The sequence below is a fragment of the Arvicola amphibius genome, chromosome 3 (assembly GCF_903992535.2).
Source record: "Arvicola amphibius chromosome 3, mArvAmp1.2, whole genome shotgun sequence".
Lineage (NCBI taxonomy): Eukaryota > Metazoa > Chordata > Mammalia > Rodentia > Cricetidae > Arvicola > Arvicola amphibius.
Genome location: NC_052049.1, coordinates 78,509,910 through 78,533,380, shown reverse-complemented (window position 1 = coordinate 78,533,380; position 23,471 = coordinate 78,509,910). Strand labels below are relative to the sequence as shown.

The 23,471-nt window shown below is 39.0% G+C and overlaps 1 protein-coding gene across 2 annotated transcripts in view; it reads right to left on the bottom strand.

Moving 5' to 3' along the window:
• Window positions 1–23,471, bottom strand: part of Pgr (progesterone receptor) — a 56,556-nt gene that overhangs the window by 21,651 nt on the left and 11,434 nt on the right. Inside the window, exons 3-4 of one of the 2 annotated variants that reach the window (XM_038323779.1) lie at window positions 13,430–13,546; window positions 242–547 (exon numbers count right to left, since the gene is read on the bottom strand). In XM_038323779.1, coding sequence (XP_038179707.1) covers window positions 242–547; window positions 13,430–13,546 — 423 coding nt within the window. The remainder of the gene's footprint in view (window positions 1–241; window positions 548–13,429; window positions 13,547–23,471) is intronic. The other variant, XM_038323780.1, reaches the window with a different exon arrangement.

The following is a 23,471-nucleotide window of genomic DNA, read 5'->3' as shown; positions in this document are numbered from 1 at the left end:
AGTCTGTGGGAATCTTATGTGTGAGCAGGCATGTTGGGAATTGATCCCAGGGCTTATGCATGCTAACCTAGTGCTCTAACAACTGAACCAAACACACATGTGAGACTTAGACAAGAAGTTTGAATTGCTAAACATATGGAACTGTTTACATGATGAATGGCCTACTGTACAGACTATTTCAACATTCAGCTAGTGTCACAAACATAACACCTTTTAATGCATGTTACTACATACAAATTACCTGGCAATGACTTAGACCATTTGACTACTGAAAGCAGTTGCCTCTCGCCTAGTTGATTGAGACTGGTCAGCAAAGAGCTGGAGGTGTCAGGTTTTGTGTTGTCATGTCCAGCGTAGATCACATCAGGCTCAATGTTCATGAGCAGGTTGATCAGTGGGGGGACCAACTGTATTTCTTGATTTGGAGAAAAGTTGATTCTCTGGCTTAGGGTCTGGCTCTCACTAGGAAGGCCCACTGACTGAGGGAGAGCAACACCATCGAGGGCTCTCATAACTCGGACTTTATTGAACTTCTTAAATTTCCGACCTACAGAGAAGACAAAAGGGAAAGAACTTTGTGTGAACATATAGGAACTCATTGTACTAGCAGCGTTTTGCCTTCTTTAAGCCTTTTATCCATTGTGCTGTAGATTTTATCACCAATCTGAAAGTGGAAGAAAGCTGGACAGCTGTGGTGACACATAACTGTGATCCCAGCTCTTGAGAGGGGGAAGCAGGAGGACCTCAAAGCATTGTTTCTGAACAATACAGGGAGTTCAAAACCAGCCTAGACTATGTAAGACCTTGTCTCAAAGAAAGAGGGGGAGGGGGAAATCTTAGGCATCAGATTTGGGTTAAATAACAATTGGAATCTCTGGGTTAGGAGGAGGAGGACAAGGAGGAGGACAAGAATGAGGTGGACAAAGAGAAAGAGGATGAGGAGGAGCAGGACCAGGAGGAGGAGGAAAGCAGAAGAGAAGGCAGAAGAAGGAAAGCATTAGGCAACTGGGTATAGTAGTACATGATTGTTTCTTGAGTACTTGGGAAGTCAATGAAGGAAAACTATAAAGGCATGGATATCCCGGACTACAGAGTGATTTCAAGGCCAACTTTGGTAACTTAGTGAGCAAATAAAACATCTCAGAATATAAACTTAAAAGGTATTTGGGATGTAACTCAGTGGGAGAACACTTGTCTGGCATCTGTGAAGACATAGATTTTCTTTCTGCTACCAAATATGCAGGGAGACAGAAAAACGGATGGACACACACACACACACACACACACACAAACACCCACGCACGAGTACATGTGTGGATGTGCACATGCACATGGGAAAAAGGAAAGAAAGGAAAGAAGGAAGAAAAAGAAATAAAGAAAGAAAGAAAGAAGAGAGAGAGAGAAAAAAGAGTGAAGGAAGAAAAGAAGGAAGGAAAAAATAAAATGGACAAGAAAATAGAATAATATGGGGAGTCACCCTGTGATCACATTTTATTTATTGATTTTTACTGAGCTCTACATTTTTCTCTGTTCCTCTCCCTGCCTCTCCCCTCCCCCTTCAACCTTCCCCCAAGGCCCCCATGTTCCCAATTTACTCAGAAGATCTTGTCTTTTTCTACTTTCCATGTAGATTAGATCTATGTAAGTCAATTCTTAGTGTCCTCATTGTTGTCTAAGTTCTCAGGGATTGTGATCACATTTCTTCTCTAAAAATCCTCATCATACAACCCTCTTGTTTTTCTTTTAAAACATTTAATTATCCTTTAAAATACAATAACACAAGAAAAATGTAACACAAAACACCACAGAAAACGTCTTAAACCTTAGTCTCCTCACTGGGACAGCCACCCTGTTTCCCAAGGCAATCCTCAACCCTTTACATTTTACTGCAGTGAGCTTTACCCTCTTTCTCTTTTTTCACACACCCCCTTTCTGGTTTCATCAGTATTTGATTACAATGTGAAATAGTGGTGTCATTTTGAGAACCACAGCAAGCATTTTACACACTGACTATGTTAAAAAAGGAAAATATCCCTCAATAAAAACCCTTAACTTCCTGCCATGTTGATTATATACAATATAACTGGAATCAATATAGAAAGGACTCACAATTATGCCCATGGTTCAATCTTTTCATGAGTCAAAGAGTGACCAAATGTTTAACTGGGCCACTCAGATGTCCTAATTAATAGATCTTTATGAGGTTAATATAGACACAATGTTTCAATCAAAAGCTGTGTTCACCTATTCTAATTTTCTTCTAGTGAAATGTTTAATAGTGCCACGTGCTAGGTCCTGGTCCAGAGTATAACAGTGTAACATAGAACCTGATCACTGTATAATATAGAACCTACTTTGAAGGATCTTTTGTTTTGAAGGTGAAAGACAGAGAGGATCCTTAAGTAAACAGAAAACTCATGCTAATCAGTGGACATACTACAAATGAAATAGATGTAGCTCAGTGCCCAGTGAGTTGAGGGAATATGGAAACTGGAGCTAATACAGTAAGGGGAAGATTTTGACGTGACTGCACTGAGGGCCTTCTAGTTGCCTTTATTTTGAAATCTTCAGATGCACCAGACTCTTTAGGAAAAAATTAAGCAACGTATCTAAAGGAAGACTTTGAATACGAGGAGAATTACTTTTAACATGTAAAGAAATCTATAGTATATTAAGAGATTTTTTCCTGAAGAAGAAAATTGTTAGACTCCTCCTATCTCTATAATCTACCTCCTGCTATGAGTGTCAGTCTATTCTTCTAAAAGTGCTTAGAAAAGATATAATAACCCTTCCTGCATCACAGTTATGGTATTATATCATAGTAAAAAATGAACTTTGGGTTGGCCATATCTGTATATGAATCCTGCCATTTTATAAAAGCTAGGGTTAATTATATTATCTATCTAATACTAAGATATTCATATTAAAATTAGTGTATGCATTTGACATAGGTTAAGGCAAAATATTAGATAGCTCATAAGCAATGACAGTCACTTTAATTACTTCTTCTGTTAATCCCTTGTGTGTGTATGCATGCAGGTCTGTACATACTTATACAGGTATGTGTACAGGCCCAAGTGTATGTGTGTATGTGTGTTTGTGTGTATGTATGCATGTGTATGTACAGGCCCTACTGTGTGTGTGTGTGTGTGTGTGTGTGTGTGTGTGTGTGTGTGTGTGCATGTGTTTGGAGGTGTGTGAACAGGCACATGGAAGCCACAGCTCAAGAAATAGAAGAGAGAATCTCAAGTGCTGAAGATGAAGTAAGAAAATAGACTCATCGGTCAAAGAAAACATTAATTCTAACAAAAGCTTAATATAAAACATCCAAGAAATGTGGGACACCATGAAAAGGCCAAACATAAGAATAATAGGGATAGAAGAAGGAGAAGAAGCCCAACTCAAAAGCACAGAAAATATATTCAACAGAATCATAGAAGAAAACTCTCCTAGACTAAAGATGTGCCTATGAAGATACAAGAAGTTTATAGAACACCAAATAGACTGGATCAAAAACAAAAGTCCCCTTGCCACATAACAATCAAAACACTAAACATATAGAATAAAGAAAGAATGTTAAGAACTACAATGAAAAAAGGCTAAGTAACATAAAAAGGCAGACCTATCAGAATTGCACCTGACTTCTTAATGGAAATAAGAAAGCCAGAAGGTCCTGTTCAAGGGTTATGCAGACATTAAGAGACCATGGATGCCAGCCCAGATTACTATACCCAGCAAAACTTTCAATCACTGTAGACAGACAAAACAAGATATTCCATGATATAACCATATTTAACCAATATGTAGACACAATCCAGACCTACACAAATATTAGAAGGAAAACTCCAACCCAAGGAAGTTGGCTACATCCACAAAAACACAGACAATAGATGATCTCATAGCAGGAAATTCCAAAGAAGGGGAAAACATACACAATAACATCACCAACAACATAAACTAAAATAACAGGAAGTAACAGTCACTGGTCATAATATCTCTTAATATAAATGGACTAAACTCACCTATAAAAGGACACAGGCTAACAGATTGGATAAGAAAACAGAATCCATCTTTCTGTTGCATACAAGAAACACACCTCAATTGCAAAGACAGATATTGCCTCAGAGTAAAGGGTTGGGAAAAAAGTTCCAATCAAATGGACCTAAGAAACAAGCTGATGTAGCTATCCTAATATCTAACAAAATAGACTTCAAATGAAAATCAATCAAAAGAGAAAAAGAAGGATATTTCATATTAGTCACAGGAAAAATCTATCAAGAGGAAATATCAATACTGAACTTCTATTTTCCAAAACAAGGGTACCCTCATTTGTAAAAGAAACACAACTAAAGCTTAAAGCACACATTAAACCCCACACATTGATAGTGGGAGACTTCAGTACCCCACTCTGACCACTGGACAGGTCTGCCAGACAGAAAATTATCAGAGAAATAAGGGAAATAACAGATGTTATGACTCAAAAGGACTTAACAGACATCTATAGAACATTCCATCCAAACATAAAAGAATATACCTTCTACTCATCACCTCATGAAACCTTCTCAATAACTGACCACATACTAGGTAACAAAAAAACTTCAACATATATAAAAAATTGGAATAACTCTGTGTATCTTGTTGGATCACCATGGCTTAAAATTAGAAATCAACAGCAGCACTAATTTCAGAAAACACACAAACACATGGAAATTAAACAATGCTCACCTGAATACCAATGGGTCAAGGAAGAAATAAAGAAAGAAATTAAAGACTTCCTAAAATTCAATGAAAATGACCATACAACATACCCAAATTTATGGGGCACAATGAAAGCGGTGTTAAGAGAAACGTTCATACCACTAAATGCCTACATAAAGAAGCTGGAAAAAACCCACACTAGTGAGCTGACAGAACACCTGAAAACTTTAGAACAAAAAGATACAAATTCACACAGGAGGACTAGACTATAGGAAATAATCAAATTAAGAGCTGAAATCAACAAAATAGAAGGAAAGAAAGCAATACTAAGAATCACTGAGACAAAGAGTTGGTTCTTAGAGAAAATAACCAAAATAGACAACGTTTATCCAAACTAACCCAAAGGCAGAGAGATAATATCCAAACTAACAAAATCAGAAATGAAAAGGGGACAGAACAACAGACATGAAGGAAATCCCGAGAATCATCAGGTCATATTTTGTAAACCTGTACTCCACAAAATTGGAAACCTGAAAGAAAATGAAAAATTTTCTGGATAAATATCACTTACCAAAGTTAAATCAAGATTATTTAAAGAAATTAAATAGAACTATAACTGCTAAAGAAATGGAAGCAGTCACCTAAAGTCTCCCAACCAAAAAGAATACCAGGATCAGATGGTTTTATTGCAGAATTCTACAAGATTTTCTAAGAAGAATTAATACCAATACTCCTAAATTTTTCTACACAATAGAAACAAAAGTAAAATTGTCAAATTCTTTTTGTGAGGCTAAAATTACCCTAGTACTCAAACCATATAAAGACATTCTGAGGAAAAGAATTACAGAGCAATCTCACTAATAAACATTGATGTAAAAATATTCAATAAAATACTAGCAAACAGGATTGAAGAACACATCAGAAAAATCATCCACCATGATCAATTTGGCTTCATCCCAGAGATGCAGGGATAGTTTAAGATACAAAAATTTTCAGTATAATCCACCATATAAATAAACAAACAAACAAAAACACATGATCATCTCATTAGATGCTGAAGAAAACCTTCAACAAAATGCAACATTCTTTCATGATAAAGGTCTTGGAGAGAGCAGGGATACAAAGAACATACCTAAACATGATAAAGGCAATATACAGCAAGCCAACAGCCAACATCAAACTAAATGGAGAGAAACTCAAAGCAATCCCACTGAAATCAGGAACAAGACAAGGTTGACCAGTCTCTCCATATTTATGCAACATAGTACTTGAGGTTCTAGCTAGAGTAATAAGACAACAAAAGGAGATCAAGGGGACACAAATCAGAATAGAAGAAGTCAAACTTTTTTGTTTGCTGATGATATGATAGTTTATACATGTGACCCAAAAAAATCTACCAAGGGACTTCTACAACTCATAAAAACCTTCAGTTTGGTAGCAGGATACAGATTAACTTAAAAAAAAATCAGTAGCCCACCTGTACACAGAGGATAAATGGACTGAGAAAGAAATCTGAGAAACATCAGGCTTCACAATAGCCCCAAATAATATAAAATATCTTTGATTAGCTCTAACCAAACAAGTGGAAGATCTGTATGACAAGAACTTTAAATCTTCAAAGAAAGCAATTGAATAAGACACCAGAAAATAGAAAGATCTCCCATGTTCTTGGGTAGGTAGAATTAACATAGTAAAAATGACAATCTTACAAAAGGCCATTTATAGATTCAATGCAATGCCTATCAAAATCCGAGTAAAATTCTTCACAGACTTTGAAAGAACAATACTCAACTTCATATGGAAAAGCAAAAAAACCAAGATAATCAAAACAATCCTGTACAATAAAGAAACTTCTGGATGCATCACAATCCCCGACTTCAAACTCTACTACAGAGCTACAGTACTAAAAACAGCCTTGTATTTGTATAAAAACAGACAGGAAGGCCAATGGAACTGAAGACCCAGATACCAATCTCCATACCTATGAATACCTGACTTTTGACAAAGAAGCTAAAAATATAAAATGGGCAAAAAGATATTCAGTAAATGGTGCTGGCATAACTAGGTATCGACATGTAGAATGCCAATAGATCCATATCTATCACGATACACAAAACTCAAGTCCAAATGAATCAAACACCTCAACATAAAACCAACTGCACTGAACTTCATAGAAGCAAAAGTGGGAAGTACATTTGAACACATTGACACAAGAGACCACTTCCTAAATATAATCCCAGTAGCACAGACACTGATAGAAACAATTAATAAATGGGACCTTCTGAAACTGAGAAGCTTCTGTAAAGCAAAGGACTTGGTCAATAGAGAAAACACAGCCATTTTTCCTCAGGACCTGTCTACCCTTTTCTAAGAAAGCTCCTCACTGACCTGGAGTTTCCCAGGCCTGTCTCAGCCTTCTCACTGCTGGCTTACATGCATAGCTCACTGCCATGCAACCATCATGGATTTAAGAACACAGTTGGAGAAACTAAATGAGAAGTAGCCAGTGTAAGAAATGATGTCGGCAACATGGAATTAGATGAGACACCCTACCCGGTTCATTTGTTGAAGGACTAAGATTAATGCAAATGGAGAAAAGATGGTGGATACAGACAAGTGCCAGCTCCCAGATACTCACCAGCAGCCATGAAAAGAAGAACCAGGCAGCCTGCCTTTAAGGCAGACACTAGGAGCAGTTACAAAGAGTTGAGTTTTCAGATAGAAAGTGTTTATCATTCTAAGCAACACAGCACCTTGACAGAGTCATTCCCTGGACCGGCCTAGGCAGAACCTCACCTTGAGAAAGTCATTCCCTGGACTTCAAGGATTAAGAAAAATATACTTGACAAGAAACAGTAGCTCACCAATAAAAGAAAGCTATAGATTCCTGGGGTTTAGTTTACCAATATTAGACACCTCAAAGGCAAGGCATAGAACTAGGGAACAGAGGAAAGGAAATGGCACATGTCTTCTCTTCCCCAGAAACTTCAGTGAAGATTTGGGAAGTTGAAGAGGGAGCACACAGCCAGCATTTCACCCCTGCCTCCTTCTTCCTCTCTTTGCCACTTCCTCAGCAAACTGATTCCTATCTTTTCCCATTGGTAGGCCAAATTCATGAATACTTTCCATAACTTCACATGCTCCTGGAGCCATAGACTCTATTCCGAGCCGTTCATCAAGGCACTTGTAAAATAAAACATGTATGATACTGTCCTCCAAGGGGAAACAAAATCTTCAACTGACAGACATTACTCATTTACATGAATTTTCTACTATTTGAAAAATGTACATATTGTCTTTAAATTTATACTTCTCTGTGTAAATATAATCTGAGAACATAGGTGCATGTAATACACTGCACAACAGCTATCACATTAAATACCTCTACCAGTGTGTAGCTAAGCTTTTGGAAACTTCTGATAGTTGTCAGGAGATTTGAGATAAAGGCCATCTGCATGCACTGATAGGGCCTGGAAATGAAGCAGTTCTTTCTCCTCCACTTGGTGTGTGGGGAATTCTCCTCTCAAATTCATAATCACAAGCTTCCCTCACCCAGCTCTGGGGCTCATCATTATCCTCTTTGTAATATATGGGAAACCAAGGGAAAACTAAGTGTTCAAAGCTGTCCTCCACTGATTAGATCCCCAGGTGTAACCCTGGGTGTATGGAAGAGTGAAAGGTAAATTCTCTGTGAGAGGCACACCTTCAGTTAAGGCTACCCACACAGAACTAACTCCTACTGAACATGACCCCGTGGTCCAAAATTTAAAAGGTACTGTAAGTGAGAAACAGTGAAAACAGTCGATAGTCAACCCTGACGTTGGCTTACTCTAGTGTATAACATTTGACTGCTTGCTTTTGAAGATCCTTAAGGGGCTGAATGCTAAAAGTCTTGAGTGACCAATAGAAACCAGATGGAATATTGACACCATCACCAGTGAAAATGTAATAAAGCATGGTGTGCTTTTTTTTTTTTTTTAAAGCAAGGAATAGGTTGGGTTTCCATCATGCCCTAGTAGTGTTAAATAGGTACTAATATTTTTGGATCTTAGAATTATTGTTAACAATATAATTAATAAATAATTAAAAGCACAAGAACACAAAGGTTATTCTCAAAGATAGAGACAGCCGTCTGAAAGAAGTAAGTACAACATCTGACATAAAGAAAACACTAGGTCTGGGGAGCTAGCTTGAAGTGTGTATCTCGAGGCAGGCATGGGTGGCTGTCACAAACCTAGGACTCAGGAGGAAGAGACTGAGATCCCTAGGGTAGACTGGCTAGATAGTCTAGCTTGAATTAGGAAGCTTTGGGTTCATAAGAGACCTCAACTGCCACCACATTAAGGGAAAGCCACCAGAGAAAGTCACCAGGCATCAACTTTGGGCCTCCACACACACATGTGAAAACACACATGCACACATCACACATATAGGCATACATCCATTTTTAAAAATCTTCCTTAAGGTAGAAAAACAAAATGAAAGAAAAACAAAGCACACAACCCATAGAAGAATCATTATGAACTAGCATACAGAGCTGACTGAAGTATACAGACAGTGGCAACGGTATGAGTAATGGCAGGATGGGCAAGGAAGGATGAAGGTCAGATGGTGCATCCAAGTGTGCCCTCAAAGAGGTGATGGATCAGGAGGTGGTAATAGAAGGATGCTGGTTTGGTGCGGTCCCCACACCACCTAGCTGTGAGTGAACCGAACAAGAACGAATGGTGGATACAGCTCCAAAATGAGTGCCGCTTGCCTTGTGGACCCGCGAGCCCTCTATTTTGCTGTTGTTTTTCTTTTTCCCCTCAGGAAACATTTGATCTTGGAAATGCATGTGAGATCTTCATGTGTAGCACTTGATACCATTGTAGGGAGTGAAGCACCAGCATGATGTCAGAAGTTAAATGTAGCCTTGGTGAGATCCCCAAGCTTTGGGAAAAGGTACAGGGAACAGAGGCTGAGACTCAGCGGGCATTAAGGATGGGTGAGAAGCCTTTGACATCATGATATCATAATGCACATCACTCTAGTTTGAAGACCATTTAGGCATCTCCTTGGTACTCGCAGGGAATTCCAGAAGAATGCTTTTGTGATGGTTACGGATGCAGATTTGCAGAGCATCCTGACCACTGTGCAAGGTCAGGATTGCTGCCCCAGACTAAGCTCTAACAACAGACAGTGCCTGACACCTTTTGGTCCTTAGTTTTTATGTCATCATCCACCTACGATTTCCAGCCTGACATTGCATCCTCATGCATACTTCAAATAAAACACGGATGTCAATGTAACCCTTTGTCCAACTATACAAGAGTTGAGTTTTAAAAATCTACATTAGTCAATGTTACCTGAAAAATAGAAATTTGAATCCCTGAGGGAGATAGAAGGGCAGAGTCTAGGAGAAAAAAAAAAAAAAAAAAAAAGAAAAAAAAAAGAAATTTGAATCCCTGAATCTGTACTCAATCTGAACCTCGAGTGCAGAAGGTTCTAGTAGACACTAGAAGCAGTTCTAGACAGCAGTGGTAAAGTAGCTCTGAAATGAAAATAATGTTAAGCACAAAGGTGAGACTGAAACACTAAGGATGGTTTCTGGTCACACGTGTGGGAGGTGTAGCAAGCACACCTAGACAGTGATCGGAAGACAACACAAGGCTGCAAGATCAGGGCTGTGGGCTCCTGAAATGTTAGCTGAAAGCCTAGAAAAGGTGCTGTCTATGAGAGGAAAACTGGGTAAAGGTCAGAGAAAAAGGAGGTAGCCACTATCACAATGATCTTGCATGAAGAGGAAGTGTGGCTTCAGTTTTTCTTATAATAAATGAATGTCAGAACAGTCCTCTTGGCTTCTGAGCTGAATTCAGATTGGTAGGATTCTCAAGGAAAAGTATTGTGGTGAAGCATTGGAAAAATGCCAAAGAAATAATAAAACTTTTACTATACAATGCATGGTCCTCAGCCAGGGCATCGTTTCTCTACATGAAGAGAAGTGCGGTTGACCTGTGTGTGAAGGAGAGGCAAAGGGAGTGGGCCAGAAACTGTTTTCTCACACAACTTAAGAAGCCTGAGTGTATGACTCCCTACAAAAGCAAAATAACAACACTTATAGGTACAAAAAAATTTTCTAGCAAGCATTACTTATTCATTTACTTAGTAACTTATTCATTTAATTATTCCTCCATGTAAAGATTAGCTTATTTTTGAAAGAACATTTTTCTATAAATGTAAATGAACTGTATTCCTCTCTGAGTGTGTGTGTGTGTGTGTGTGTGTGTGTGTGTAAAAGAGAGAGGGGGTGGGGGAAGAGAGTGGGAGAGGGGGAGGGAGAGAGAGAGTCATGAGTCATTATACAGAAATGCTTTCTAAAGGCAAGAAGTCAGACATATGAAACCCTACTGAGAAGTTATATTACCATCCTTAGGGGTGGAACTATCTTCCTACTTAGTGATGCACAGCAATGTACTAAATGTAAAAGTTCACTGTGACCTGTGAAAAGCCAGGGAAGTGATTCATAACAACAAGAATCCCAGGCACTGGAAAGACCAAAGAACTTTAACATCATTCTTAGGATGAGAACAGTCACTGGAGCAGAGAGGAACAAACAGCCTATTAACAGCATCTCTGTCTCGACATGTCAAAATCATATTTCTTCTGACATTCCCCATAGGATTTTATTGAATCTTGAACAAGAATTTCCTCTCATATTTCACCTTTATTCCAAGGGTTTGTATATGAAAGGAGAAATCTTAGGAAGAAGGAACAAATGTAACTGAAGAAAGAGAGGGAGGAGAAAAGGGAGGAGAGGAAGGAAGAAATGAAAGAAGACTGGAAGGAAGGAGGAGGGTGCTATGCTCCTTCTTCAGCAGTGTGTAAGAAGTAATTACTTCCATTGTATTCTCCTCTTAATGTGGAGGAAGCCAGCTCTGAACTACCCAGATGTCAATCAAAAGTGGACACATCATCTTCAACTCACAAGTACAGCCTCCTCTACTTGGCAGAAAGCAGAGATGGAGCCAAGAAGGGGTCACAGCATCTCCAAGTCCTTTTTGTAGCAAGATGAGTGACTTGGGAGAAAGTGTGGGAGGTCTCAAAGACTTGTGTGGAAAAAGTTGGGGAGGGAAGAGGGGGAACTTGAGGCTCAGGGCTTGAGAAGCACTGGAGGTGCGTGTACTGATGTGGTCATGGCCTCTGAGTACTTCCCCAGCCCGGCATTGTATGGATACACTTGAGACTTGGGCGTTAACCTGGAGAAAGTAGTCTCTAATCATGAAACCATAAAATACTAGGAATGCTGCAACTCAATGAATTATTGCAGCTCAGCAAAGTGGCCAGTATGTTGAATGGGTGTTAATTTTGCCCAAGAATACTGGCAAAATTTTAGGGAGGAAATAACACTTGGGTGAGGTTTTAAATTTGAAGAATATTTGTCTAAAAATAACATTTCCCAAAGGAAGAAATGTGGAACATTGAGGGAACACAAGCAAGCTTGCTTTAGGCAGCTCCAGGAAGAAGAAAACTTTTTAATCTCAAGGTGTAATGCATGCTTCATTGTGGTCTTGACAGGTTTTAGCTATATACAAAGCTGATTTGTAGACATTCTTGTGAAAGGCATGACTATCCCCTCCCTGTGGAATGACAGAATGGGTCTATCAACTCCATTCCACGGTAGGCCCTGTGCTCAGAAGTCAGCCAACAAAAACTAGATCCCACAGGATTTTATTCTTAGAAAGAGAGAAAGGGGTAGAAGTTGTGTGGGTAGGAGGTGAGGGTAAGTCTAGGAAGTATAATGGAGAGATGGATATGATCAAAGTACATGAAATTTTCAAAGGATAAACTCATTATTATTTTAAAGACTGGCACTAAAATGTTTGTGTGTACATGTGTGAGAGCAAGTGTGTGTGAAAGAGTGTTCCTGCATTCATGTGCGTGTGGTTGTGGAGGCCAGAGGACAACCATGGGCTTTATTTCCTCTGTCTTTTCTTATCTGAAAGTGTCTGCTAACAGCTGTGGAACTTGCCAAGTAGGCTGGACGGGCTAGCCACCGAGCCTCAGGGACATCTTGGTCTTTATCTCTCTAGAACTTGGGTCATAAGTCAGTGTTGCCATACCCAGCCTTTTACAAAAGGTGGATTCTGGAGATCAAACTCAAGTACTTATCTTACTACACAAGTGTTTTACTGTCTCTCCAGCCCACCACATGGGCATTTGAACTTAAAGCCAGAGGCAGTCTAATAACAAAAGCACAGACAGGGAGTGGCTACTGCATGTCCTTGAAATGGATTCTGAGTCAATGGTGGTAACCTGATCTAGTTTGTTATTTCTTAATCTGCATCTTACAAACTTTCAGAATCAAGTTCTGAATTTAAAGAGATCGCTGATCTCCTATTCTAGTTTAGGAGACTAATATCCCCAAAGAGTTGGTGAATTATTTAAAATCACTTGCAGAGCCTAGACTCCAATCCATACTACCTAAAGACAGGTCCAAACACTACCATAAAGTCTACCAATACACAATATAGATAGATGGGGGTTCCTTTCCCAACAGTATTTAGCATGCTGGAAGTCTACAGAGTTAGCAAGATTGTATTATTGGTTGTTTCAAACTGGACTGTGAATGATTGCCATCAATAAACAAGAAAAAACAAGAATAAAGATGAATGAAAAGTTGGGATCTTCTGAATCAATGTTATAATAGAAATATAAGCTATTATGCTATTGATGACAACATCAACATTACCTCCAAGGACCATGCCAGCCTGACAGCACTTTCTCAGGCGACAAGCTGGGCAGTTTTTTCTGCGGATTTTATCAACAATGCAGTCATTTCTTCCGGCACATAAATAGTTATGCTGCCCTAAAAAATGAAAAAGCACATGTTATTCACAAGTTCTAAAGACTTCACGTCAAAAGGTAGACACAGGACATCAAGTTAATGTCCCCCCCTTCTTGCTGGCCACCCCTACATCCTGGAAATGAGACATACCTCACCTGTAATTTCAGGTCCTAAACGAGGTGATGGTAAGTGTTAAAAATATTTAAACAACTCTTTACACCTAAAGAAGGAAGCTGGGATTATCAAATTGAAATCAATATTTATATTAAGAGAGGCAAAGATCTGGGTAATCCAGCATTTATAATCAAGTGGGACAGGGCATGTCTGATAGTTGAGCACACTGGCATAAAGTCACAACTTTAAGGGGTTGACATAACTCACATCACCTGTCTTGTGTCACTCCAGTGGACACCCAAAGAAGACTGGGATGGATGCACAAATGGTCTGAATGGTTTTGCAGTATCTGGAAGCTCATTCTAAATTATGATCATCTTTGGAACCAAATGCTGGGCCATCCAAATCATGAGGCAGACACAGCATGACTGAAGATAGCTACAGGTTAATTTCTATTATATGCAGTTTGTTTGGCTAAAGAAACATAGCAACCTTGCAGTCCCAAGAGTCGCCTTAGAGTGATGCATGCATGAAGTCCAGACACTGCTTCTGTAGCACAATGCTTGCTCAGAACTCCCAGCCATTAAGAATGTAAGGGACTTCATTACAGGTGCCATTCCTTTAGGTACATGTTTAGGTTTAAAAAGAAATCAAGAATAAAAGAACTGGCTCTGTACCAATTTTATTGTGGAAATCTATACAGTCTTGAACTTTGGGGTGACAGCCCAGTAACAAGTCTGTTGCCTCTACGTTTCTGCCCACAATCTTTCCCAGCTTATAATTTGTTTTTAAGAGTGCATCATGCTCAGACCTATTTGCTTGTTCCTTATTTTGATGGCTTCTGTGTATATCATTGCTTCCCGTCAGTCCAATATAACATGGTCATTCTGCAAGTCCATAGCAGGGCAGTCTACTAAACTACTCACATAAGTGCAACAGGAATTAACCAAATGCATGTCACAATGATACCCCAATAGAAGATACTGTTTAGCTCCCAATTAATGATCACAGCATCTGCCTCTGTTGAAACCTAGGGAAGAAGTGTATAACACAACATGCTGATAGTTCTTTCTCCTTGGGAAATCTATTATCTACTTCTGAATGAGATAAGATGGGGGGAAATAGAAACATCTATTATAATATATCTTTTCTTTGTATGCATTTTGTGTGTATGGGTTGATGTGAGTGCGTGTCTTTGTATGTGTGTGTGTGTGCATGTGTGTGCTCCCACATACGTGCACAGGGTGTGACTATGCAGGTCTGCATGTATGTGTGCAGGTGTGGAGGTGTGGAGGCTAGAAGTCAACCTCTAGTGTTATTCCACAGGAGCTGTCCACCTCATTTTAGAGAAATGACCTCTTACTTGGACCTGGGCTTACGGATTAGGCTATGTTGGCTGGTCAGACAGCCCCTGGAATCCACATAGCTCTGCCCCTCCTCACTGAGATGAGAGGCACACACCCCATACATGGCTGGGTCTTCATGCTTATGCAGCAGCACTTTTCAGCCAAGTTAGCCCTGGCTGCCTCTTTTCTTTCAAATCATTTATGCCCTGTTATGTTCAGAGTCTCATCATCTCATATGCTAAGTGTCCCTGTCTTACCTGTAACTCTCTATGCTTCTGTGACCACCTCCCCTCCTCTGACTCATCTTTCAAGGCTCTACTTATTCTTCCCCTACTTGTCTAACCTGGCTGATTCCAGAAAACCTTACATACTTTTCTGTGGACCAAATGCTCATTTCATAAAGTCTGCATGCCTGTTTTTCCCAGTAGAAGCTGATCTTTTAAAACTTTAACATTTTTGTACCATGAGAATTTGATAAACATTGGTTGGATAAATATGTGCATCTTAACGCTTATTTTTCACTTATGGCCATTTGAATATAGTCATACATATCAATAAGACCTAGAAAGTTTTATGTATTGTCAGGCAATACATAAATACAGAAAATAAAAGCAATCATTTTTATCCCCTTCAAGAATTTTTATTATATAATGTTTTTATATATATTCCATTACCTTTTATAGTACTACACCATGAATTAAATTTATAATAGAGCGGTATGTGTGTGTCCATCGGTGGGTGGATGGATAGGAATGTGCATGTTGAAGTGAGAGACAGCTCTGGGTTTTTTCATGTACCTTTTCATTCTTTTTTTCCACAATTGATTATGCATTTATCTCTTCCACATCTTAAAAACTCTATCTACATAGAGAATAGTAGATGTCTAAAATGTTTTTAGCATGTTGAATTTTTTATTATATTTTTATTATTTAAAACAACTTTTAAATTTAAATATATTTTGATCACAGTTTCTCCTTTCCCATGTCCTTCCAGATCCACTGCCCCTCCAAACTCACCCAACTTTAAGTTCTTTCTCAAAAAACAAACAAAAATCTGATACAACAAAACTGCCCAAACTAAGAAAACAAACAAAGACATACCCTAAAGACAGAAGAAAAAAAAGAAAACACCAGACTGTAACAAAATAGAAGCACACGCACAAAACTGTGTCCATTATATTTTTGTCAACTACTACTAGATATAAGCCTGTCCTGGAGTGGTTGATATACTGTCACTCTACTGGAGAAAACTCATTGTTCCTCTCCCAGCGGGGATAAGTGACAGTTCAGTTGTTAATTATTACACTGGTAGTAATGATTCATTTGAAAATATGACAAAATAAAATATAATAACATAAAACAAAAGCTATCACACCAAAGTTGGATAGGACAAACCAACAGAAGGAGAAGATCACAAGAGAAGGCACTAGAATCAGAGACACAGAGAATCTTCGCACACATAGCAAGTGGGAGGAAGTAAGGGGAGAGACAACTAAAATCAAGGGAATTTAAAGAATAGTACAAAAACCTAATACAGAAGAAACTTCCTAAAATATATACATTTATAAAGGTGACAAATAATGGGGGAGACAGAATCCCTACTGGCTATCTTCCAATACCTTGATTGAGTTACATCTAATTAAATTGTTGGCCGAAGGGGCCCCTGGAAATCTCCAAACGATCCAGGCTGTTGCCAAGACCGTAGGGTTGTTCTCCACAAACTGACAACAAGGCCCCATTGCTGAAGACAACACCTGTACTGATGTCCAGCTGGTGACTACATAGAGCTCCACCCCTATGTCCCAGCTGCTTTGTTACAGGAAGGTATTCTGCATGCTATCAAAAGAATAACATAAAAACTAAAACAACCACAAACCCTTTTGTATGAGGATGTATACGCTAAGGCAATGATGGCACAAATCTTGTAGGAGTAACCAACCAATATCTGATTTGACTTAAGGCTCACTCTACCAGATTTAGTCCATACCCAACACTGATTGGGTAACCAAGAACATAAAAGTAGATAGCTCAGGAACTCAGGGGAAAACCAAATAATACTAGTCTAAAAAAAGAAAAATCAAATGCAGTGATAAAACGGTTCCTAATGACATCCTGCTATCCTCATAGAACAGTGCCTGTTCAGCCATCACAGGCCTCCTCCTGCAGCAGATGAAACAAATAGACACCCACAGTCAGGCATTACATGGAGAAGGAGAGACCTTTGGACACTCAGCCCTAAATGGGATGTCTCCATTAATTACCACCCTCAGAGCTCATGGAAGAGAAGGCAGTAAGAGTGTAAAAGTCAGAAGGAAAGAAGGCCCCCAGAGGAACAAGGCCCCCTGAACAACAGGGAGTGAGCAGTGTGCATGGCCCGCATCAGGTCCTCTGCATGTATGCTGTGACTTCTAGTCCAGTGTTCTGCGGCAATGGAGGACCTTCCATCTTTATTCAAGATGGATTTTCTGACTGACCTAGAAATTTTGCAAGTAGAAGTGTCTGGCCAACAACTATCTCCTGTGCCCTCCTAGCTAGCCTTGGATACATTAGCCACTCTGACCAAAGCTTTATGTGTGCCCTGGGGATTGTACTCAGGGCTTCCTGATTGCTAGGCAAGGGCTTGGCTGACAGAGTCCAACAATCCCTATACTGCTACCACCTGCAGAAAAACCGATTTTCATTATTCCCAAGGAGCTGTGTTTGATGATCCGCAGGTACTGCTGAGTAATTATATTTACATATTGTTTCTAACTGCTCTCCATATTTAACTTCCTATTACCTAATATTTAAAATATTTAATTTCAAAGTTCTTACTATGAAAAAATGCAAGGTTAAAATGTGACAGGGTAACTTCATTGCCTAGTGACTTGTAATATTTTAATTATGACACATGGTTCCATTTGAACAGAAATGAAACTTTTACATTATAAACTAGAAAAGGTTTTCTATAAATTAAGAAATCTGTATTGTGTTGTCTATTCTTCAAGAGTTTTTATTTTTTAAATTGGGAACATAGAGTATGGAAGGAGGAATGGCCACAGAGTATAAGCCCCTGCAGGTGCCATGGGCCAGATCCCCTGGAGCTGGAGTTATGGGCAGTTGTGGGCTACCTGGTAAGGGTGCTGGCATCTGTCTTTGGTAAGCACAGTGCATGGTCTTAACCACTGAGCTGTATCTCCAGCCTTTGTGTTGCCTCTAAGGGCATAAGTGGACAGTAGCATTTGTGTGAGAGAGAAGTGCCCTATGTCATTCTTTGTTGGAACTAAGAGGGAAATATAAATGTGGTGCATCTCAGGACCTATGACCTGGAAGTAGTGTGAACTGGTGCACATGGTGAAACAGCTGCAGCCACAGAGACACAGTAGTCCCTGATGAAACACTACTGAGATGTGTACAGTCTCCTCTACTCTTTAAAATGAATCAAATTCTGTAACCCAGAAGTGAAGAAAGAAAAGAGAGAGAGAGAGATAATCTCAAATGACACAAATGGAGCTAAGAACCGGGATTTAAGACCCATGGGTGAGTGTCACCGGTACATCAACCTTACCCACCTTAGCCAGGTCTAGGAGCATCTGGTCAAAACAAAGCAAACTCCATGGTTTTCTGTGGGATTTTACTTCTGTTTTTTTTTTTTATTTGTTTGGTTTTTTGGTCTTACTATATTTTTTGCTTGGTTATTTTGTTCTTTTGTGTGTGTGTGTGTGTGTGTGTTTGTGTGTGTGTGTTTGAAAAATTAAGAGAAAACAAGAGAGAGAGGGAGAGAAAAATGGATGGAAAAAGGAGGGAGGGGGAGGAATGAAAAGGGAGAAGAGAACATAAAGTTGAATAGGTAGGGAGAAGAGAATCTGAGAAAAGTTGGGGGAGGAAAACGTATGATTAAATAAGTATTGTATGAATAAATTATTTAGAGGAAAAACAAAAAAACATGAATAAGAGGCTAAGACATGATCTGGGTAGGCTTGAAGGAAGTAACAAAAACTGAACTCTGTTTAAACAGGTTTGCTACCTTAGCCATGAAAATAGGTCTAGAAAAGGCACCAGGACAAAGGCAATGAATTCACAGACATATCCAAACTTTGAATGAGAAGGCAAATTTTCTAGGACAAAAACCAAGACAAACAAAATAAAATCTAGGTTACAATGGGAGGTGAAGCTGTAGAGAGTGTGTAAAAAGTGCACCTCTGAAGGTTGTGCTTAATTTCCCCTGCCCTTTTCTTTTTGTTTCTGTGAGGTGAAAGGTTTACTCCTCTGTGTTCCTGTTTCCATGATTCTGTTCTCAAATTGGGCCAAATTTCCATCTGTTGAGTCCTCCAAGATTGTGAGCCAAAGCAAGCCATTTTTCCCCTAAGTCATTTAGCAATTATTTGGTCACAAATCTGCAAACCAGTAATAATACAGTGTTTATTTTAATGTTACAAGAAACATAAATATTTACCAATAATTTTTAGCTAAAGGATATTTTGTAGAATTCAAAAGTAATGCAATATTAAGAGAAACCTGAGAAGCTAGAGGCAATTTTCTCAACCCTCTTCAAGCATTCCACAATGAATGAACACAACTTTAGTTGGTATACTTAGGCAGGTGCTTCTGCAGGAGACTCCAGTCACCCTACCAAGCATCCTACAGTGGACAGAACATCCCTCAAAATGAAGAACTATGTGGTCTTGGAATATCTGCAGAGTAGCATTGTGAGATCATGGTACACATTCTTGGCCCTCTCACTTTTTTCAAAACATATTTCTCGTAGCAGAGAATTTGACTTTATGGAAGGCTGAGAAGAGTGTACCAAAGTCACACTGGTGCTATGTACTAGAGGTGGTTTGTGCCTTCATATACTCATGTTAATGTTTAATACCATTAAGAGACCAATGAGGTGGTAATAGGGAGGGTGGGTGGTTCATAAGAGTGAGAGTCATTGATGGTTTAGGAGAATGAGATAACCCATAAATGGGTTATCTCAGGAGAGGGTCTGCTGTAACACCCAGTTTCCAGGCCTCAGGTTAGCACCTTTTCTCAACATGTGCCCTTTACCATCTCAGGACTCAGAAACCAAGAAGGAACTGGGAGCATCCCCTCAACTTGGACCAGAATCATGGGCTAGAAATAGATCCCTTTCCTCTGTAACTCATCCAGCCGGTGTATTATGTTGTTAGCAACTGAAAGTGAACTATGGCACTGGCACAAATTTTAGGGATTAAAACACACTGGATGTATAAACATCATAATAATGTGAAAAGGGAAAAGTGCGAAAAACCTCACTGGAAAGCTCTAGGAGTTTCTGGGACACACACTCTGGAGGCCTTGAAAATTGATAACTAAATTTTAAAAATTGTCCAGCTCAATGTTTCAATTATAAATTGTATTTTAAAACTAGAAATTTCCTTTTGGAAGAAAGAAACATGAAATGTTTTGTAGGAGATAAAATAAGAAAGGATAATAAAAGTAGAAAACTATCTGGGTTCAGTCTCAAAAGAAATAACTTCCACTTGTGATGCCTGAAACAACCATCCAAACACCATCCATCTTTCAGCTGTGTGTCCTTGTGTGGTCACCCCTTCACAGGCTTCAGCCAAACCAGCACACTGAAGGTGGATGCAGACAAGAGACTCCAGCTGTCTTTGAAAAGCCAATATTAAAATTACTTAAAAACTTATAAAACAATGTCATTCTTCTTTTGGTTTATGAGTATATATTAATTTCATTTAAAAATAATAAGTAGGATTTGCTGTGCATGTATCCTGTCAGAGTCTCATAAAACTTGAAAAAATAAAGTAATAATCAGAGACACCTATGATGACAATTTTATTTGCTACTCTCATCACTGAATATTTTGGCTCAGAAAATTGATAACTGATGGGATTATTTTTTTAATGAGGAAAACCAAAGTTATAAAATATATAACATCACAGGACTGGAGAGATGACTCAGTGGTTAGGAGTGACTTCTGCTCTTTGAGAGGATTAGAGGTGGTTTTCCAGCACTCATACCGAGTGGCTCACACTGTGAGTTCAGTTTCAGGGAGTCAATGCCCTCTTCTGGCCCTCACAGGCACTGCACACTCCTGGCCTACACTGTAGTGTGTGTGTGTGTGTGTGTGTGTGTGTATATATATATATATATATATATATATATATATATATATATATGAGTTGCCAGAGGAACGAGAGTGCCAGGATCTAAATTACTGTCCTATGATTGACCTATGATTGAATTGCAGGTGCTTTTATGCATTGAGCTATCTCTCCAACCCCTGTAATATGAGTTTTAGTTTCTAATACGGTCAATATTTGGCATATAGCTTATATACACATGATCTTTGGGGTCTCAATAATTTTAAAGTTCCTAGGCACACCAAATCCCATTGTTCTTTGAAATATGATTTTTACGTAGTTCTTAAACTTACTTCTGCTATCTAAATTCCAATTTCTCCCACCTATTATACCCATGGCCTTGAATAACCCATTTAATCTCCTATGCTTTCATTTTTTTATCTAGAAAACAGTAGTTCAGTGTACAATGATGCAAATAAAATTTGCAACACCTCAACAGACATGGTCCAAATTCATTAGTTAGTAATGCTGATGGTTCAATAAGCAAATATTTATTTACTACCTACTATTTGCCTGTATAATCTATTTGAAAATATGTCAGAAGTTTGTTTTCTATAACTAATGAATGCTTTTACTGGATTTGGTTTTTATTATCTTTTTCAGAGACCTATTCTTTAATGAGTTAAATATTGACTTTCTGTTCACCAGGTTTGTTATCAAACTACAAAGTGAAAATATCACATTCATTGCAGTCAAATAAATTTCCACTCAAAGTCAGTTCAATCAGTATCCACCCCATAAGAAAGTGATCTATGCAGTCTATATTCCATATGTAATGGGGTGATGAAGATGAATGCTATACATAGCCTCCGTATTGAGGAAAGGAGCTAAATGAGAGGGAGACTTTCACAACGACCGATATGCAGCACTAGCAATAAATTATGGCATAATTTCCAGAGGCTTGCTATTTTCTCACCAGTTTGAAATAACACCTTCACTATGAGATCTATGAAATTAGGGTCACCTTCTGCTCTTTTTGGCTTCCAGCAGAGATTTTAATTTCATCACTGAGGTTTGGACCTTACTGTTGTATTTCTATTATCTAAGTTCATCTTTGAACCTCATTCAGTTCTTTTCTTCTGACATTAATTCTTGTTTCTCAGATACCGTTCTCATTTATAGAAATTTGAAGGTTATTCTTCATATTTTCCTTCTGTTTCTTCCACTTAATGCATTTAAAGTTTGCTGTTCTAAGATCTAATGTGCTGATGACTGAAAGAGTGTTAAAATACACAATCTGCTAGTATGGCACAGAAATGAACACGGAATAAAATTGGAGGTCACCAACACTTGACACGTTTCAGTTCTTGCATCTGAACTGGTACCCAGAATGTGCTGGGTGAGAAAGAAATGCTAGGAAGAAAAACGAGAGAAGGAAGAGTGAGACCACTGTGGAGAAGTGGAGACACACCCGAGGCTGTTCAAGGAAGCCTGTGAGGATAGCAGCAGTACATGAAACTGAGAGTATCAGAGGACCTGGAGGCCACTGTCTATTGGCAGAAGCAGAGCGCAGGGGCATGGGATGGGGCTGTGGAGAGGAATGATGTTTCAATAGCATCACTTTGGCATCTAAGATGGGAGCAGAACCTGGAAGCAAGGATAGAGACGAGACCATTTGAAGCTGTCACATCACAATGAACCCTAAGTGTAATCATGAGGGATTGTAGCAAAGTGGTCAGTTGGGTGGTTAGAGCAAATGAAGCTTTGGAAACGTGCTGAGGAGGGTGGAGCCGAGTCTTTTACAGAAATCTACTTGGTAACACATGCCAGCCTTTTCCATTTTGTTTATCAGTTAGCCTTCTCTGTGGGAAAAGAGAGGGGAGCAGAGGGGAGGGAAGGGAAGGGAGTCTCCCAGACAACATAGAGAATGAAAGGACTCCTTACAGGGAAAGATCCTTAGTTAAGATACTAATATCTCCTCCTATTTAGGGAATTTTCCTTCTAAATGTTCAGTTATCCAATCTGCACCTTCCTTGATGTTAATGAGTTTTCATTACAAACGCTGTTGTACACTTGACACTCTCAGATGGATGACATATGAAATACAGGAGAGAAGGTTCTGGCCCTGTCTCAGCTCTGCCACTTCCACACTGTTTGCCTGGGAAACTTCCTGCCATGAAGGAAGTATTGAATAAATGCCACTATTGTTAAACTTGCTCATGAACTAACTGTTGAGACTCTTAGGCAGATTAGCAATCTAGAACATCTGTTTACAAGTGTTTAAGCATGTAACCATGGACACTTGATCTTTACAGTTTCTCTGTCTAGGGGGCTCATGCCAAGGTACTTTTGCTTTTCCAAACGTTCTCTATATAACAAAGATGCCTCCCAATGCGGAGATACTTTCTTTTTCCTAACAAAAGCATTATGTTTGTCT